Here is a 19,500-nt window from a genome sequence, read left to right as displayed (position 1 = left end):
CCCTAGCTAGCAGATAAAATCAGAGCCACTAACAGAAAAGTTCCAGATGCTGGAGTGAGGTGATAAAAAAAATTTGTTTGTTGTAAAAGCTTGTTTGAATGTATGAATATTACACTATGTAGCCAAGTTGTATTTACTTGGAAAGCATATTTTTATCTTTTCTTTGAGGTTCTCTGCAGTTCATTTGATAGGACACTGGACTAGGAAATAGCTGTTGGGAGTGAGATACGTTTGCAGGACAGATTTAGGTGCCTTTTTTAGAGTCCTATTTATAGTTTAGTATGGAATCAGAAGAGAAGGAATTTGTCATTTGGCACAGTGAAAATTGGTTTAGTCTAGTTTAAATGTAAGGGTGGTATGTATCCAGTGTCCACATGATGGGTTGTCTCATCTTCAGGGATCGTGGACTTGCATTGTTGCACGCTTTGCTGTATGCTGTATTGCTGAGGCATATGCTAAAGGTTAATGCTTACTGAGATATTCTGTCACATCTCTTGAGATTGCAAAACGAACTTGTTTCTTTGCTCTGCAAATTAACTGATTGGGTGGAAGCTGCTTCGATCTGGTGTTTTATGGACCTCTTATGGAGAAGCTCTTTAGACTAGTGAGTTTTACTGCATTCCTGCTGATTTCACTGAGTCAAAACTCCCAAGACAGGCTGTGAGGGTTATTCTGCAGAGTTAATCCAGTTCTAAAGTGGATTATCAATATCAAATCTCCTTAACCTTAGGCATGCACAGTAAAGCATGACACTTGCATATATGCTTTCCTGTTGGGGATCCCTGCCTTCATGCAAGTTGTTTGCAGTTTTCAGTAGTAATTGTGGTTGCTGTCAGTAATGGTTACTGACAGTACATTCACATTTTTATCAGCAACAGTACTGGTTGTGGTCATGATTTGGGTAGATTAATTCAATTTATAGCAGGTGAATACTGATGATTTTATATGGTAGTTTTAAAAAAAAAACAACTGAGTTTAAACCACTGTCACTACAGCATATTACTGTACTGTATCTCAGTTCAGTGCCAGGGGTGTGTGCATAGTGTAAAAGTTTGCACAGGTGTTAAAAAAGCATGATCTCCTTTCTAAGGATTAGCAATAACATAAGCAGTTTGGAAGCCAGTTGTTGTATCAATAATATAAATGTGTTCAGAGGTAAACGTTTGTACATACCTACAGTCAGAAGATTACCCATCAGTGAGGTTTGTAATTTTGGGGCCACTGCAAGGAAGTATAATGTAACCATCTTTTCTTATCTGTTTCTGAAGACGATCTGGACGTTTCAGGTGCTTTTTACATAAGCATGTCTGTTACAGGCTTCTTAATGTTTAGAGCAAAGCCAAGTGTCCTTGTTCCCTTACTTTGTTCTGCAATAAATTAGATGTTACTCTTACTGTTTTATCTGTATTACCGTTACACAGAATAGCAGCCTACTAAGAAAATCTTGCTTGCAAGAACCTCAGAAAATCAAATTTTGTTTTAAGAAATCCAGACCTCTTAAGAGATCAAAACCTGAGAAATGTTTTATTCCTGAGGAGTCTAATTTGAAAGAATATAAAATGGTTCTATTAAAAAAGCACTAAACCCCCAAATCCTGGCAGCTCAGAATGAATATACTGTGTAGTTTCCTGAATCAAGTGATTGAAGTATTTGCTGAATTTTAATTTCATTTACTCTAAATGAATGATGACACATGATTGTAAACACCAATATTATAGACTGATTGCATTCAAAATAGCATGACACAGGCTACAAAGAAAAGCCCAGCATAATGGAAAAGTTGTGGGTAGGACCCAGGCCATCAGGCGTTATTTGCTTGAGGATCAGTCTGATCAGTAAAGGTAGTGGGATTGTCTCAAGATGTAAGTTTGCAGGACCGTAGTATGTCCTAAGAAAGAACCATATTCCTCTCTGGTGGGTCTGTGTATGGTCCTCCAGACTGCTTAAAACTTGTGAAAGGGCAACTTCGAGGGTCTGAGGTGGTGAGGTCAGTGTGTGGGGCCTTCATAGCTCCCTAACATTCTGCTCGTTCCACACAGGGCAGTGTGGTGAGGAGATGGGGTTGAGGAGAGGTTGGCAGCCTAAGACAGCTGCGCAAGCTGCAGTATGAAGTCATTACACACCAAAAAATGTGTGGAGGGTATGGAAAGGCTATAGGATGACTGCCATAAAGGAACTTCCCCTGCAGCTTGCCTGCAGGCTTGGGAAGACCAGTAGATTTACTGAGGGGTACTGTAAGAACCTGGAGAGACAGAAGAGCAACACATGCAAGAGCAGCCTTACTAAAAACCTTATGTTTTTCTTCAGGAGCAAACACCCAGCTCTTACACCTAGTGTGGGGAACAGTGTTGTCAGGCACAGGCTGAATTCCGCTCAGCAGGGTGCCTGGGTGAATCTGAAAAACTCCACCGACGTCATCAGCTTTGCCCGAGTCGGTTGCCTGCCGCCTTTTATACTACGGTCCTTAAGAAGCGCTGCTGCTTGAGCTGTTTTCAAAACATGGAAAATGTGTCAGTTGTCCAGGCGGCTGAGGGAGAGGCATCAGAGGAACAGACTGCTGGAGCAGGGTATGTTCAGGAGAAACAGAAGCCAGGAAATACTTAATTGTATAGCTTTGGAGAATGCTAAAACTGGAAATTGTAGGCTTTCCTGTCAGGGCAGTGGGACCACTGCTGGGTCACAGGTCTTTTGCAAGAAATCCCACGTTGACATTATTGATTTTCCTCTGAGCAGGCGCAGTTAAGTCAGGATAACAATTAGAGCAGGTCATGAGAGCGCAGCATTTCCTTCCTGGAGAAGGGACCATTTTGCAAAATGCCATAATCAAGACTTTATATAAGTGATGGCTCTCAGTTGACCTAGGTTGCATAGTGCTTAAGATGTGGAGCCTGTGGTGGCAGGCTTTCTTGTCAAAACAGTTTGTGCCAGGCTTTTTGCTGTCAGCAAGGACATTAAACAGAGGGTATTTTCCTGGATGTTATTTAATAGAACTACTTCTCCCCTTTCCCTTTCTGTTTTCGAGCAGACTGTTTCCTTCACTGGTTGATGAACAAGAGGTATCAGTCAGTTTTAAAGAAATTGTATAAAAACTGTGCACTGATACTTCTAAGCCATGATCTCATCTGTGAAGAATGAGAACAAGATAAAAATATGAAAGCCAGCTTTTAAAATGAGAATAACAAATCTTAAGTCATGGCTAAAGTGCTTAGTATCTTACACAAACTTTTTCAACATTATTAAGGTACAAGAAAAAGCAAACCAAACTGGTTTAACTCTTTCCCTTTGTGGAGTGATCTCAGTATGGCTCTCATGCCTCTTGCTGAATGCACAGGATATTTTTCACCAGAAAATAACAGTAACATAAGCATGTTGTTTAGCTATAGAGTACTCATTGTGACTTTTCCACCTACACTGTGTTCAAGGGAGATTCTCTATTTAATTTGTACAGTGAAAAAAGTTATTTAAAGAAAAAAGGTTATTTTGTTTACCTTTAAAATACGCATCTCTAAATAACAATAAGTACCAGGGATTTGTTTCTAAAATTGCTATCTATTCTTCTTTCATCTCCAGTTTAGGATATCTGAGTAGATTCTGAATTGGCCAGCAGGGTAAATTTTAGTCTTCAGGCTTAAAACAATAAGATTAAAACCAAAAACCATCCTGGTGTAAAAAGATTTTATTTACAATACCAGCATCTGCTCTTTGTATCTCTTTACTCAGGAGTAAATTACATTTGCCTCCTAAATCTCCAGTATAATTTACTGCAGTTTGTATTTTTAAATTTATTTTTATGTGCATGCTGTAGTCTTAACGTTGCAGCTTTCCATGGCTGAACGATGTGAGGAAAGGCTTCTATTCAGCTATGGGTGAGATGAGATACAGCAGTGCTAATCTCTAGCACATGTGAAAAATGGAGGTAATGAACTCAGAGAACAGAAAGTCCAGATACCAGCAGGCAGCTTCTGTGTCAGCAGCTGCTGGAACAAAAAATGAATGATAATCATTGCAAGCCTTTTGAGGTTGTTTGAGGATCGCAGGAAGGGGTTAACAGTATCCGTGTGTGTGTATCCATAGGCTGTGCTCTGCACATCAGATCAAATATTTATGAATGAAGGTCAGATATGCCCCTTTCAGGAGGCTGTCCCCTAACTGTTTACAAAATACTGTTTGAAAAAGAACACAGCCAGGTTGAGTTACAACCCGACATCTCTAATGTGTCAGAAATGTGACATAATGGATTATGCCTCAGTGTTGGTGGGGTTCAGCCTGGCTCCCCAGTTGAGCCTCAAATGCTATTAATAGTAACACACTGAGTCATAGAAGCAAGAATGTCAGACTGCCTGAGCTGTGCTTCTCTTACACATTAGACTGCTAACAATAGAAAGCCAGCCTAGATTTGTTAGAATAGAATAACTACTTTTTTCCATGCATGTGCCTGAATCTCTGTCTCTCTTTCTCTCTCTTTTATTTATTAAAGAATGTCACTGAATAAGAGAGATCTTTCAGGCGAGGCAGATTGGCTTGTTTAATTTCTTTCTGTTGTTCTGGGTGGCATTTAGAGAAAACATTTAGAATTTATTTACTGCAAATATTTTTAACACTGCGTGCATGCTCTGATTTTTTTTTTTTTTTTCCAGCAGGTATCAGCCATCTGCTGCTCTGTCTGTCTGATGCCTACAGCTTGTTTCTTTACATTAATTTCTCTCTCCCTACATATAGTATAAGCATTGAGAAGGAATTCCCTTGTGGAGGTGTGAGCTCCAGTTCAAGTCCAGCCCTCAAAAAATAGGGGTTCCTCTGACTTCGGGCTGAACATAGCTTTTGCTTTAGGGTGCAGCATAAATGTCATTGCACCTCCATCATGTAACCCAAAGCACATTTTGCACTGAGTTGTGGTCAAGTTGAAGCTATAGCCTAATGAATCTGCCCATAATCTAGCCCAGAATATCTTTATATTTGACCCAGCTCTCTACTACTGAGGTCATCTCTATCTTGGGCAAGTCAATTCATTTCCTCTTTGTCATTTTCTCCACCTGTAAACCACAAATACTAAAATTTACTGTCCAAGCAAAGGCATGACGGCATAGGTTGGTATTGGTGAAGTCACTGGTAGCTAGCTAAAATGAGGAATGAAGTGATTTATAAATAAGGAAAGAGCGGCATATAGTAGTAGAGACAGAGGTTCTCCAAAATCTTGATACAGGCAGTATATACATATTAAAAATAATACATATTAAGTGGTTTTTAATGGGCATTCAGGGTTTTGATGAATCATATTTCCAAGCTTTTCTTCATAACTGTGAATAAACGTATGCTTATAAAAGAAAAGCTTTGCTTCTCACCTGTCTCTGACCTGTATCTTTTAATAGAAAACAGAAATACTCTGAATCTTGCTATAAAATGATGAGACTTGACAATATGGTAAAGGGTTGGTTTGTTTGTTTTTTAACATCAGCTTACTGACCACTCCTTTCTCAGGTAGAGTTTAGTGCCTGGAAAACTATAAGTTGGGAGGTCAGTTTGCCCAGATCCAACACTGGTCCTTTGACTTGTTGGGGGGGTGTTGGGGGGGTGAAATTCATGTGTAAGTGATGCTGTTTCAGTACAGTACTCTCTTCTCAGTTCCATGAGTACTCATGGCTATCATCTCAAAAGGAGTCACATAAGAGGAGTTGTAGTTTACAATTATTTGGTATTTCAGAATACAGTGCTTTCCTTGACTCACAGCAAAAATTTCATCTTTGGTACTCCCTGGTTATGCTTCTAAACCCAGGTGCTCACTGAGTGGTGACAGTTCTCATTTTTATTATTTTTATTTTTATTTCAAGGTAGTGAATAGAGTCAGTATTCCCAGTTTCCACAGATTATATGTTACTGTCTTCTGTACTATGATCAGAAGGCACTGAGAGACTATTTATTAGCATGCTTTGTGGTCTAGTAATTGGCATTTGGTAACAGCTTTAAAGTAAAACCAGGAGTGGATAAACAGTGCTCATCACAGAAAAGCCACCGTGCCACAGCCTGCCTCAGCACTTGCCTGTGTTCATCTTGTATTTCCCCTCTTGATCCTGGCTCAGTTTGGGTAAATAAAATAATAGGGAACTCATAAATACCACTTTAGCTTTCTGTTTGTGTTTGAACAGCTCTCCTGTTCTCTCTCACATCTTCTCGCTTGCAGTCTTTTGCCAGTCATTTGGGAGCAAATTACATTGCCAGCTCAGTTCTGCGAGGGCAGAGGAATGCAAGGTGGTGTCAGTGGCTGGAAATTAGGGACGGTGGAATTCAGCATTTGTTCCACAGCAGCAACTGTAGCTGGTTGTTTCAACACAAGAGGCAGAGTCCGCAAGCAGGGTATGAGCTGCCATTAGGCATAGGAAAAGACCACAGTGGAAGAAGGTAAGAGGCACAAGAAGAAAAGAGACAGTGACGAGCAATTGGACCTGATCAGCTCTTGTGGGAAATCCGACTAAGGAAGATAATTATCTGGAATAAGCTGCTTTTTTTTTTTTTTTTTTTTTTTTTTGTCTAATCCACCTCAGCCAAACACTGCTGGAAAAGAGATTGTGTTTAAATTACTTCAACTAATTCTTGCTGCTTCCACTACAAAGAAAATTTGTTAGCCATGGTGAAAGAAAAAGGTAATTATGTTTATTGATGGACTGGAACTGAAATGACCTAACGTGCCAGCCATAATCACCTGAGGTTTAAACCTTCAAATTTAAAATGAAGCATGCTTTGATTGACAGTTGCTGTTTTCCTTTCTATAAAAGTGATGTGCCAAAACCTGCAGTGGATTGCATTGATTGTCTTTGTACCTGTTTTAATAAGGGTAGAATCTGGAACACACCTAATTTAGTGTGTTTGCACAGCTGGGTTCCTTCTGTGTGTATGTGGTTTTGGTTTTGTTTTGTTTTTTCATGTGATTTAACCCAAATTTGCTGTTGACTGTTTTTTACCTGTATTTGCTACAGTTCAAAGAGCTTTGACCAATGAAGTAGTTAGCTTAAAATTTTAAAGATAAAAATTGATAAATTCAGCACGTCTGGACTTGAGAGGGTCATATTTTACCTTTTAATGAAAAAATGAATTATGTGAGATTTTGCATAATGTTTGAATTTTGCAGCAGTAAATTAGATATTAGTTTCAGTTACCTATAAATAACATTTAAGCCTCCTACCGAAGCATTTACTAATCAAGGGATTTAGAAATGTTTGTGGGGTCTTTCCTTGCAGCAATATTGATCTGTATCATTTATTCCATTATGAAGATGTGAAATACAGTCTGAATTGTATTTGAGTAGTGGATTGGATGTGGTTTTGGAGCATTACGTCGTCACAGATAGATTCAGACTTAGTCTCTGTTTTGTGAAGAGGAGGATCTGTGTTCTTTACTTTTGAGGACTCTGTAAAAGATAATGTGGGATAAATTCAAACTAGGGAAGAAAAATAAGTAGTAGTAATGTTGAGCAAGAGTGAGCAGTTTTTCAAGTCTGAACACCCACATTAAGTTTGGTTTTCGTTAATGCTGTAAATGAACTAAATTGAGTGAATTTAGCTTGACAGATGTTTGGATTGAAGAGAGCAGGACAAATGCCTCGATAGCCTTCCATAGTGCATCAGATGTATCAAGAGAGTTATAGTCATAACCATTATACAGTCTACTGATGATTTTTGTTGATGAAAAACAGTGGCCCAGCATAAATAGTATTGGTTACTTAGCAGATTTGAGATCCATTACTTCAGATTTACAGGATCTTTTTCATAATGTTAGTGGTGAACTGTTGACCTGCTACTGGTATCAAGCCATACCGGGCATGCTTAACTAGCAGTTTCACTCCAAATCCTTGAAAGTGCAAGTTTCAGAATCATTTGAATCAACTATGCCACTCACCTTTTCAGAAAAGTAAGTGTATTATCATTCAGCTTATCATAATTGTTGCTTGTTTTCTAAGATACATTTTAAAATTGAGCTGCCGATTTTCTTGAAGTGTACATAAAATATGCGTAGCCTTTTTAGCTGTGCATTCAGTTTTGATCTTTTGATATGTTTCTGCTTTCCACCCAGCTGATGCTCAGTTTGTTAGGTTCCCTGTGTTACATGGGGCTGTACCTTAGCAGTACGCTGTAAATACAATTTTAGCATCTTACACCATGAAAGGTGTCCTATACCTGTAAGAAAATTAAAACAAGCCCATCAGTTTTATAAAAAATGCGAGGGAGAAAACCTCCTAGAATAGTGTGAAAAGTTGACAGTAAGTGGTTGAAAATGTGCAAAAGACTTGTGTTTAAATTGCTTCCTTTCCCCCTCCCCACCAAGTTTAATGCATTATTTACAATGGGTATTAATATTGATGTTGGATATAATTATTTTTTTCTGTTCACACAGATAATGGACTATAATAGGACTATAATATCTAAATGCCATCTTTAATTTTGTTGTACAATTACTGCTATTTCATATCTCATGGCTGCAGAATGAGAAAGGATAGTATCTGTTTAGTATTTTCCTTTTCTACCTTATTGCTTTCAAATAATTTCTCCAGCAAAGTTCTTTTTATTATTTGTTTCTTTTGTTTCTTCCTTGCTTCGCCCTCCCACCCCTTTAGTCAGAGGTCAAGAGTTACTGCTGTGCTGAAGCTGCTACAAATATCACTGTCTAGAGTGATACTCTGGCAAAATGCAGGGCTGTAAAGCACAGCTGGTACCCTCCCTTCCAGCCACTGCTTGAATTGCTGTTTGAACAAGCTGAAAATGCGTTCAGTCCAGTGTCATTTCATAAACATGTTAACTGGGCACTGGAGGGGCTGGTTTCAACTAGAAAAATGCAATTCCAATTCACTGAATTGCAAAATGGTTAGTAACAGTTTTTAGCAAATTAGCATGCTTCATTATGCTCATATTGTAGAATGATTTCAGTGTCTGCCTGGTTAGTTCATACACAAAAAAAATCCTGAGGCCAGGGTGTTTTCTGCTGACACCAAATGGCGCTTCCTAAATTATGTCTGACTGATACCACGTTTTCATGTCTCTGACTGTGTATTTATCTATTCCCAATTACGAGCCCTTATTATCTAGTAACTTAGCTAAATTATTGTCACTGTGTTACATTTAAGGGTACTTTCTCTCTTTATATCCTTTAACAGAAAGAAAGTTTCCATATGCATGCTGTCTTATTAATTCTCTTCTGCAATTTAAAACCCATATTGAATTGTCTGCATTCTTAGTGCTTCTATGTTGAGGTTGATGTGTGAATTGTGGGCCTGCTATATATATATAAGTGTTGTAGCTTCATTTTTACCTCCATTAGTTCACATGAACTGAGGATTTGGCCCCAATTCTTGATTTCTTGACCAGTTGATAAGAAGGCTGTCCTAGCATTCACCTGTTAGTCTGTGAAAACCTATTGGGAATCAGCTTTGTACCTTTGGAGTGGATCATACATGGGCAAACCTATGAAAGTGGATTAGTATCAGTTCATGCCAAACTTCTCCATGCTTGGAAGGATAAGAGGAGAAAAGATGAAGGTTTGAAGATCTTTTGGATTAAGGAAGCAGGTACAGAGGCTTTATGATTTCTGTTCTTCACATACTGATTCTGTTGAAAGGTAGGTGCTGGCACCTACTGGGTACCAAGTTGCAGTAAGCTTGATTGTGTTTCATGTTCTCACAACTGTCTCTGTGGATATTCACTTGGTGCTGGCTTCCCCAGTAAGCAACACAGAAGATGTAGTTCACCAAAGTGTTAACATTTCCTGCATCATTTGGCCTATGGTCCACTTCAGTCTTGCAGAGAGATTTAGTTCTCTGTTGTTTTTTCTTTGTACTTTTGATAAAGCATGGTACTGTTACCCCTTAAGGTTATGACCGAGAGGACTGTTTTTATGCTTGTTTTAGCTCCAGTCTTGTCTTCTCTTCCATGCACATATTCCAAGAGCTCCAAAGCAGTTTTTAGTCTAACTTTTTCTTTTGTTGTAAATGGAACTGCTTTACATGGGATTATCCTTGAAGAGCATGCAAAATGTTACCTATGTGTTAAGTTAAAGGTGTTCTCTCTCTGGAACACTATCTTTCCAGTGCTCTGTGTATTTGCAGTGTGAATTTATTCCCAATGTGAATCAAGAAAATGTTGAAAAATGGGATTTGAGTCCTGACACTGTCTCAGTGTCATGGTGGTTAATGAAACATAGTCTTGATCTGAACTCATGACTTTGGAACTTTTAACCCCAGGTGACCTGGGAAAGTCTCCAAGTTTGTTGCTTTTGGAGCACATGACAAGGTTATGTAATCACACATCGGCAGGGGGAGGACGAGGGAGTTTTATTTTCCTTTTGCTTTGGTTTACTTAGTTTTAAATTTAGTTCTGCTTGACAGTTTCCTTTTGGGGCTGGACATTTGGGTTTTTTTTTTATTAAGTCAACGTGCTACCTTGTACAAGCTACAGAAAAGGCATTTTATAAATATGCATAGTCGTAGATGTTAAAAAAATACTCTTAAAGTACTAAACTATAGAACAGTTCTGTGTTAGAGACTCTTAAGGTGACCTTGGGGAAGTAATTTGATCTCTCCTTGTGTTAATCTGTAAAATGAGGATAAGAACATTCCTCTTGTCTGCCTTGATTATTTGAATTAGAGGTCTTTGGAGCAGAGAGTTTCTTTTACTTTGTTTCACAGCTATGACAAGGAAATCTTAGTCTTGGGAGTTAACTACTTCCACTCGTACAAAAAAAAAAAAAAAAAAAATCCAGTGGTATGTGAATATCTTTATAAACATAGTACTACTTTTTAAAATCAAAACAACTGTAAAGGGATTATGTGTTTATTGGCAAATTTATGGTCTTGCTTGTTCTGTACTTTCTCCTTCTAAATTTATTTTTAATATTAGGTTTCAAATTGCAGTTCTGGTGTGCAGCATTGATACTGAGAGAAACAAAAATAATGAAGCAGGTGCCAGCTCAGGCACTGCATGCTTGATGGAGGTTTTTTGTTGTTTTTTTTTTAAATAGCACTTAGTTCACATGAGGGTATGAATATTCATATCTGAAGAGTTGGGCAAGTACAGTGTGCAGTCCTGTCATGCCCAATGGCTTCCCATGTTTCCCAGTAGTGAAATTCCATACATTCCTTGCATCCCAGCTGTGGGTTGGAGCCAGATCTCTGAAGTACGACGGCAGCTATTTTATATTGAGAAATGGGAGAACTTTTGCTGTTGATCTCACTGGAAGGGAGGGCTTAGTGGGTTTAGTCATTAAATTTGAGACCGCAGAGTTCATAGGTTCAGATCGCGGTAGAGGCAGTTAAGCTGTTCCTCCATCTGAAACAGTGAGTGTTGTGGGCCAAAAAACACAGTTTTGAGTAGGGAATATTCAATAAATTTAATTTATTGGCAATTAATAAACTTCTAATTTCTGATTCTGGAGTTGAAAATAAAAGCAAGCAAACACATGCTTGGAGAAACACACCTCAGCTTCTTTCTGGACACTTCTTCCCCGTCCTGGTCTCCAGTCCCCATGCTATACATTATACTCTGTACCTTTGGTGAGGCAAGGGTGGCGCAGGAGACTGGGGTCAGTGCATTGTTGTTCCTTTCATTTTGATGCTTCTTTTTTCTTACTCAGTTATTTCACCATGGGTTCCTCTGCTGGCCACGGTCCTTTTAGAGTCATACCTCCTCCTGAGTCCCCTCTCTGTCCCTGCTTGGGGCAGCTAGTTTGCCTCAGCATTTCTTCTGCCCTGCTGGCTCTCTTGCCCCGGCATTCTTTTTATTTCTCCCTTACCTGTGCTTTGGTGTCTCTCCTGCCGTGGCATTGTCTCCTGCGTCTCCTCCATTTTTCAGCATCCCTGGTGCTCTGGCATCTCTCTTGCATCTCCTGAGTGTCTGTCCTTTCAATGTTTACTGCCTGTTTTTATGTATATGTTTTTGCAGAGGTGCTATTTGCTTCTCTGGTTCTGTTTTGATGTGCAATGGGTCCTTTTTGTCCATTGCCGAGCTGGCTGGAACCAACTGTGACCAGCACACTGCAGCCCATGACCACCTCCTACACAAGTCACCACTGCAGCATCCTCACTACCAAAGCCCTGCTGGTTATGTTGAATACGAGTGAGTAGACTGCCAATTATGTGGTTGGTTTTCTTGGATGCAAATTCAAAAGGCAAGGCTTTTAAAGATAGAGTCTTGGCATAGTGAAATTGTACATGTTTAAAATACATTAAGCTAGGGCAAAGAAATATTTTTTCCAGAGAGGAGTTAGGAAGCTTGGTAGGAAAGTACTTGCAAGTTAGGACAATAATTTGGCCTGCCACTGTAGGAGAGTCAGTTCTTTTTGTGGAAAAATTAATGCATACCAGGGGAAAAGACCAAGTTCCACTAATCAAAATGTGCTCTGCCCTTTGAGTGGGAGAAGCCAGAGAACAGGATTTCGTTGTTTCTGGGGGCAATCCATAACTAATTTAAAAAGGATTATTCATAACAAAGTTGGTTTTCCACCTAGAGAACAGTGAGTATCCCCAAAAGGATGATTAATCCTTGCCTTCATTGAGCCTGGATAGCTTTCAGGCTAACTAGGGATCTGGCTGAGGAGAACACTTAGGCATTGTCTTAAGCTTATTCTGTTCAGCAGAGTATCTTGTTGAGTCTAATTGAATCACTGGGATTTAAAGCTAAGTAAGTGCTTCAGTGTTGTCTCAAAGTTGGACTCCATTTTTGGAGGCTTTGTGATATTTTTGCAGCAAAGTCATGTATATTATTAGTGGCAGTCATTATGTGTTGTATGTTAGCTGCATTGTTGTGTAAGAGACGAGCGAAATAATACTGGCTTTTATATGGGTTTGTCATAAAGTGCTATAAACCGAGAAATGATAGATGCCTTCTGTAGCTCAGTCATGAATGTTATCTGTTTTTATATTCCATATAGACAGGAAAACAGAAGCAGGAAAGCTGAGGAATCTCCTCAAAGCTGCAAAGTAAGGGGCAAGTGCTAAAATGAGGGTCAAATCAAGTAATGCTAGATGTTCAGAAGTGACATGTTGTTGCTTTTATGCTATGTGAGAGCCTAATATGCAAGGTTCTATAAACAGTGTCAGTGGGATAGCTCCCTAATTCCCAGCGCTGTTAGCACTAGTTTGATATCACAGATGTTAGTATAATCTACATGGCAGTATTGTGGAACTTTGTATTAGTTCAGGATCTGGTAGAGAAGCAGGATCTTAAAATAATATCAAATTAAAGAAGTGATCCAAATATAAATGCAGCCTTGCAGAACAGTGAGGGTTATCTTTTAGTACTGCTGAGTCAAATGAGTCAATAAATGGCTTGTTTGTTCAAAGAAGCTGTTGCATTTGTTGGTTCGGGGTTTTTTTCTCCAAAGGCACCTCAAAACAGTATTTGATGGATTTGAGAGCATCGGTTTGCTATCCAGCACTTGAAGTGCTAGCCAGAGGAACAGACTATATTCAGGAGGACTGTATCAGTCAGTGCTTTCTATATGATAGTCCATTTACCATATAGTGTTAAAAGTTGATAGACTTTCAGAACACACCGTTATTTGTTGTTGAAATAATATACCTCAAGGAATTGACTTCTACGCTGCAAATGTTTGTAAGGTCTAGGTGCCAACATGGGCAGTTAACCACAGGGCAGGGCCTCTGAAATGTCAGGTTTATCAGCTCTGTACATGGCAAACTATCCTGGGAGTCAGGAGCCACGTGAAGAGTTATGTTGCTCATGAACGTGGCTATCTAGTTTTACTTTGAGGCTGCGTAGCTCAGTCCTTAGAAATGCCAGAAGTGCGGGTTCAAGATCCTTGGCTGAAGGGGAGATTTGAAGTGTGGGCGACAGAGCTTCCATGGTTTAAAAACATGTTTTTAGAGGACAGGTCTCTGCAAGGCTCTTGCACAAAACCCTTGGTGAGTTTGCTGGTGGTAACTGAGGGGAGATTTTCCTACAGATTCTGTTTTGAAAGATCTTTATGGCAGACCTATTTCTGTGCAGGCTTTCCCTTATTTTTCATACACACATCAAACTGCAGCAGTGATACATCATTATGAAGATACCAAAAGCTGACTGGGAGACCACTGTCTTAAATAGGTCAGTGGTCCTCCTCAGATAATCTCAGGGTAAACAGCAGGAGAATTGCTTTTTAAAATTAGCATTTTTATATCGACTTACCTCAAAAGGGAATTTAATTCCTTTTCCTGTACAGAATACTTTTGGCAGCCTCAAAAAGGAAGCATAGGGGAACTCTAACTAGGGTTTGCTGCTGCTGACTGAAATTCCCACGTGGGTTGCTGTTAAGGTAGCTAAGAGGCCTGTTTGACATTTGAGTGCTATTAAGGGTAACTACTACTCATCAGTAAGCCGGAATTTCCATGCTGTCTGGAAAAAGCAATTGCTTTTTCTGGTAACTTCAGCAACTTGCTTTCGTGCAGCCTTGAGGATCCTTGAGGATTTTGCAGTGAATAGTTTGACACTTCCATTTATTCATTGTTTTGAGTAAGATTTTGATATGGACATCAAGTGATGTGTATGAGATGGGTGCTCAGAGTATTCTTAGGAGCTCTTGAATTTCTCACTACCCCTGTCCTATGTTAGGAAAAAAAACCCAAACAAAATACTCTCTTGAAATAGTGACTGGATCTTACTGTGTATGGCTGGTGTGTTGAAGGCATAACTCAAAATTATTTTACCACTTACCAGGCTGATAAACAGTTGCTACATGTTACAGACTTGCAGATGTTAGGTGTGAGAAACACATGCTTAGCATTATCCTCCAACTTCTTCAGGAAGGAGTTTTGAAGGGTGAATTCACTATCTTGAAATACTGTCCCTTACTAAGTCAGTTGTATAAGTAAATGCAGAGAACTTTTGCAGGTGTGATGAAGATCAATAAGGGTGTTCTCAGAACATTAGATAAGACAGTCTGGGTTCACTATCTTTTTATCATCCAATTTGTATCATGATCTGTTTCATGAAAAATTACTCTGTACTAATGTAGAAATATGGCAGACTAAATTCACTTTATGCTTCTTCCCTTTGGTTTGCTAACCGCTCATCAGTAATCCATCTGTTAACAATCATGTTGAGTAATGCAGTTTTTGATTCAAAGACTGGCTTAGCTCAGTCAACATTTGTTTCACCATCATCTGTTTCACAGCACGTCTTAGCTTGCTGCATACTTCATTAAAAGATTAGTGCCTTTTCATTACTGAAAATAGTTTTAAAACTGCCTATTGCTTTCCCTGTTTGAGTTTAAAACAACTCCTGATCGTGCTCATTAACAAGCTGTTCATAACTTTTCTTTGAAAGGATTATAATTTTTCTTAAACAGCAATTGTCATATATGTCATGTAAAAAAATAAATGCAATAAATTTGTCAAGTCGTTTTGTTTCTACAGTATAGATGTTACAGAATGTGCTCTTGTTCACCTACCAAGTGACCAAAGGCAAACGTGTGGACAGACATGGTAGAAGTCATTGTTGCTCAGCAAATAAGTATAGTACTGGTGCTGTTTTAGAGAATGACACATTCTTCTAAATAAGCTCTGATGCTTTTGTATTGAGAACAGCATCAATAATACTGCTACAGTTTAACTGGATTGTAGAACTGAGTTAGCCGTAAGGTGTGTTTGTACCTGACAAACTGAGAAAGTGCTCAGGTTCCTGATGGGTTTGAAGCAAGAGTAGAATGTCCCAAGGTGCCTAGGTAGTCAGGCATAAGTGCCTACTGAAAGCCAGTAAGATTTATGCTTTGTCACTGAAAAACTGTGAAAATTGTACACTAAAGCTATAGAATACCAGAATCTGTGGTGTAATCCTCAGTGTGTCCAGATAAGGTTATAACCCTTAAGTAAATGTAACCAGATTTTCTTAATCTCTCCATTGCCATCAAAAGCATGGTAAGCTGGATCCATCAAGCACATTTATTTTAATCACAGAACAATCCCAAGATTTATTCTAGGACACAGACTTTTTGTGTATGTTGTAGAAGGTGATCACTTTTCAGATAGGATCAAGCAGGTGCTGGTGTTAAATACTTCCCTTAGTACTGAAACATTCATATGCATAAATCTCTATAGGGCTGAGGCCTTAGGCCCTGATCTTGCAGGCTGTTCTGTGGGGAATTGATTGCAGTATCAAAGCTCTAGATAATAGAAGAGGGGTGGGAGAAGGGTAGAAAACAGCAGGCAAAATATAGAGAAAATATAGAGAAAAAGCGTGTTTCCAATTGTATTTCAAAATTATGAAATATAATATTTTTTTCCCCTGCTATATTTTAAAGCTCATTATTTCCTAGACTTTTTAGACATATGTATGTATGTGGCACAAAGCTTTTTATTTTTGTTTGTAAATAACATAGGAGACTTTTCACTTTGTTTTCAAGTTACAGTTGTTAATATTTGGGTTATTACCTGACACTTGTCTCTTAATTTTTTATTTCACTCTGTTAGCTGCATTAGTTCTATCCATGTGTTATGCATGCTTACAAATATTTAGGACAGTATTTAAATACTGGCTTTCTTATTTAAAATAGTGCATGTTTCATCTTTTCTTTTTAAAACTTGATTTCTGGTATTGAAATCTTTGCATCCTTTTTTTGTGCAAATTAAGTTTGATATCTTACAATATTTTCTCAACTGTTTTCTTATTAACTACCCTAACCTATCATCCTAGTTTAACTAGTTAAACTTGTTAATGTCTTTATAGCTTATTTTTCCTTTTAAAGAATCTATTTCTCAAGATAGCAATCCAGCCCATTTCTAGGCTGGACATGTGCCTTGTCCTCTGCTTAGTGTTTTGTGAAAATCTTTTAGTTGCTACAGTACCTGCCAAGAGGTTTGGGCATATGTGGAGAGAATTGATACAAATCTGTTCATTACTAGGTTGTAGTCAGCCCTACCTCTGGCCATGAGGTGCTATTTTGAGGATAGATACCTCTGGTGTACTTCGTTTATTCTAGCGGAAGAACTATGGCTGGGAAGCATACATTATGGTGATAACTGAGTAGGATACATAAGAAAAGTGTTGGTTTTTCTTAGGTCTTCTCTTTATTAAACAAGTAGAGAATAAGACCAGAGACAAAGGACTGGGGGATTAGTAGTACTTTCTGGATCTAAACCAGAACAGACATTGGGCTATGCTATCCATCTTTACATAGCTATCTTGTATAATCCAACTTTCTTTCCTTCACTGTCCTTCTTGCTAAGCTTTAACTTTCATCCCACCAGCAACCCATAAAAAGGAGTGTGAGTTAACATGGGGGAGAGCAGCTGGTGCCTTGCCCTATCAGTATGAATGCATTGGCCAGCTACTATGCTCTCACATGTATGTGTGTACCATGTATCACCATGATTAGGGCACTAGCTTCTACGGTGCCAAAAGAGATACTGTCCAGCAGTGTTCTGATTGCTATTGTGGTCCTGTTTGCATCTGCTGTTTTCAGCAGCAGGCTAACTGTAAGGGGAAAATAACAATACTTTTATGGAAAATACCAGAAAACATTTTAAAATTATGGAAAATAACTAGAAGTTTAAGATTTTTTCCTACCCTTTTAAAAAATAGCTACTTTCATTATAAGTAGACAGCGAAAATAGTTTTAAGACAAATTGGTACACGGTAGGAGTGATACAGATAAATTTACAGGAAGAGAGAGTTTTAAAATGATTCTTCAGATTATTTGAATGGCAATAATAAGAGCAAGCTACAGCCTAGGATTTTGCCTTAGGCTTTTTCATACATGTGTAGGCATGCAGCTTATGAGTATCTCTTTATGGGAGTGCCTTCTTCCAGGATATCCTGGGATTTCTGAAGATTCCTGTCTGATACCTGTGGGTAGTGACTGCAGTAACTTCTTTATCTGTCCCCGACAGCTGGGAGGTTTGATTTCAGTCTCAGTCACGGTTTGGTCACCTTAGCTGATAGGATTCTTAAAGATTTAAGATTCAGGAACTGAGTCTGCAGATAAGCAAAATGACACTGCATTTTTCATCCCTTCTTCTTTATAGCTAGTTCAGTAACTCCTCAAGGCTCCACTGTGCTGGGCTTTTCCTCAGAGAGTGTACAGGCTATAGGCGGACAGGCTTTACAAACCAGAGGTTACAGACATTCACCTCTGTGAGAAACACAAAGGATGGGAGAAAATTACTTCTTCTCCTCTCTTTACAAAGAGAGCACGGAGAAGAAGTGATAAGCCAGATCTGGTTCTTGAACTTGATTCTCTGGTGTCTCTCTAGTGCCTTTCATCCCAGAACAGCTTTTTTCAGAGCTTGTAGTCCTGTGCACAGTGCCTACCTGCCTACCTCCGTCCTGTCCCAAGCAAGCAGCTGCCCAGCTGGAATAACTACAGCCGCTTGACAGCATCGGAGACTGAGGGAGTTTTGATTTTGAAACCTTCAAGTTTTGAACTTCAAATCCTGTAAATTAATTTAAGAAATTATGGCCTCCAAAGCCATATCAGGTATTATGGAGAGAGATGGCAAAGAGCACTGTGGCCTGTAGGAAGATTTGGTTGCATTTACTGTCTTGGCAGTCTCTAGCACAGTCACCTTCATTCCCGAAAGCAGTAAGGAGTGAGGAAATCTAAAACAGGCTAGCAAAAAACTATGCAGTAGTTTCACACTGTTAAATCTTTGCTTTATTTTTCCCTCTTAATAGTCTTCAGGCAAGAAAACACAGCAGCCAATTGAAATTTAGCATTTCAGAGCGTGCTGTCTGTATTAGGCCACTTTTAAGATATAAAGGACGCGGCTGTGAAATCCTGAGAGTCCCCTTGTCCATGCTGCTATGGGCACGGCATGATCTCAGTGCTGTGCAAAAGAGCCAAGAGGTTGTGGAGCTAGAAGTCACAGAAGCTGTATATCCCAGCATGAAGTTTGAAGTTACACCTGCTACAACATGGTTAGAGTTGACTGAACATAACTCCAAGTTTATTTGTGAAGGTAGGCATGCGAATGTGAAAATGACAAAAAATCACTTCTTAAAAGAACAATAGCCCTCCTGTTTAATTTAGAGGAAGCTGCTTTTTACTTTGGTTTAGAGCAGAACTGAACCCAGCATATTTTCCTGTGACCCCTGATTTGTAGCATACGCATAGCAAGGCGTTTCCCAGAAGCTTCTTTCTGACTTCCAATAAAAAGCTGAAGTATTCTGTGGCTTGCAGCAGAGACATGGAGTCTTGCCAGCAAGAATCTGCAGCTAAGAGTCACTTAGCCTGAGTCTTTGGTTTCCTAACAGTTCTATGTTCAGGGAGAGAATCATCAATAGAGGGAGGCTGCAGTATTTATTTTCCTTGTTTTCTTTTATTCAGCAGCTGTTGCTCTTTAGGTAGTTGCTGTAATTTCCATTTCAGAGGGTTTGGTATGAGTACTGCAGTCCTTTTTCTGGCTGATGCAGCAAAACATATAATTGCTCTTAAACCTTTGTACAATGGTCTGCTCTGCATAAAGCACCACTGACAGGACAGTATTAAACTTTGCACAGCAAATTAATTCCTTCATTTTGCTCAGAAGGT

The 19,500-nt window shown here is 39.0% G+C and overlaps 2 protein-coding genes across 9 annotated transcripts in view; both read left to right on the top strand.

Annotated features, from left to right (window-relative positions):
• The window catches only part of LOC142030373 (uncharacterized), an 86,946-nt gene extending 84,585 nt beyond the window's left edge, over positions 1–2,361 (top strand). Inside the window, exon 6 of the transcript XR_012650168.1 lies at positions 2,308–2,361. The gene's annotated coding sequence lies outside the window, so the exon portion shown is untranslated. The remainder of the gene's footprint in view (positions 1–2,307) is intronic.
• ABLIM1 (actin binding LIM protein 1) overlaps positions 1–19,500 on the top strand; it is a 209,576-nt gene that overhangs the window by 70,337 nt on the left and 119,739 nt on the right. Inside the window, exons 1-2 of one of the 8 annotated variants that reach the window (XM_075026460.1) lie at positions 5,701–6,396; positions 6,540–6,638. The exons of 6 other annotated variants lie outside the window; for them this stretch is intronic. In XM_075026460.1, coding sequence (XP_074882561.1) covers positions 6,623–6,638 — 16 coding nt within the window. In that variant the 5' untranslated portion in view covers positions 5,701–6,396; positions 6,540–6,622. Of the gene's footprint in view, positions 1–5,700; positions 6,397–6,539; positions 6,639–19,500 lie in introns of those variants that run through there. One more of the 8 variants, XM_075026465.1, reaches the window with a different exon arrangement.

This window comes from Buteo buteo, chromosome 4 (assembly GCF_964188355.1).
Source record: "Buteo buteo chromosome 4, bButBut1.hap1.1, whole genome shotgun sequence".
Classification (NCBI taxonomy): domain Eukaryota; kingdom Metazoa; phylum Chordata; class Aves; order Accipitriformes; family Accipitridae; genus Buteo; species Buteo buteo.
Note: the sequence above shows the minus strand (reverse complement) of the source record. Positions and strands in the feature narration are given on the sequence as shown.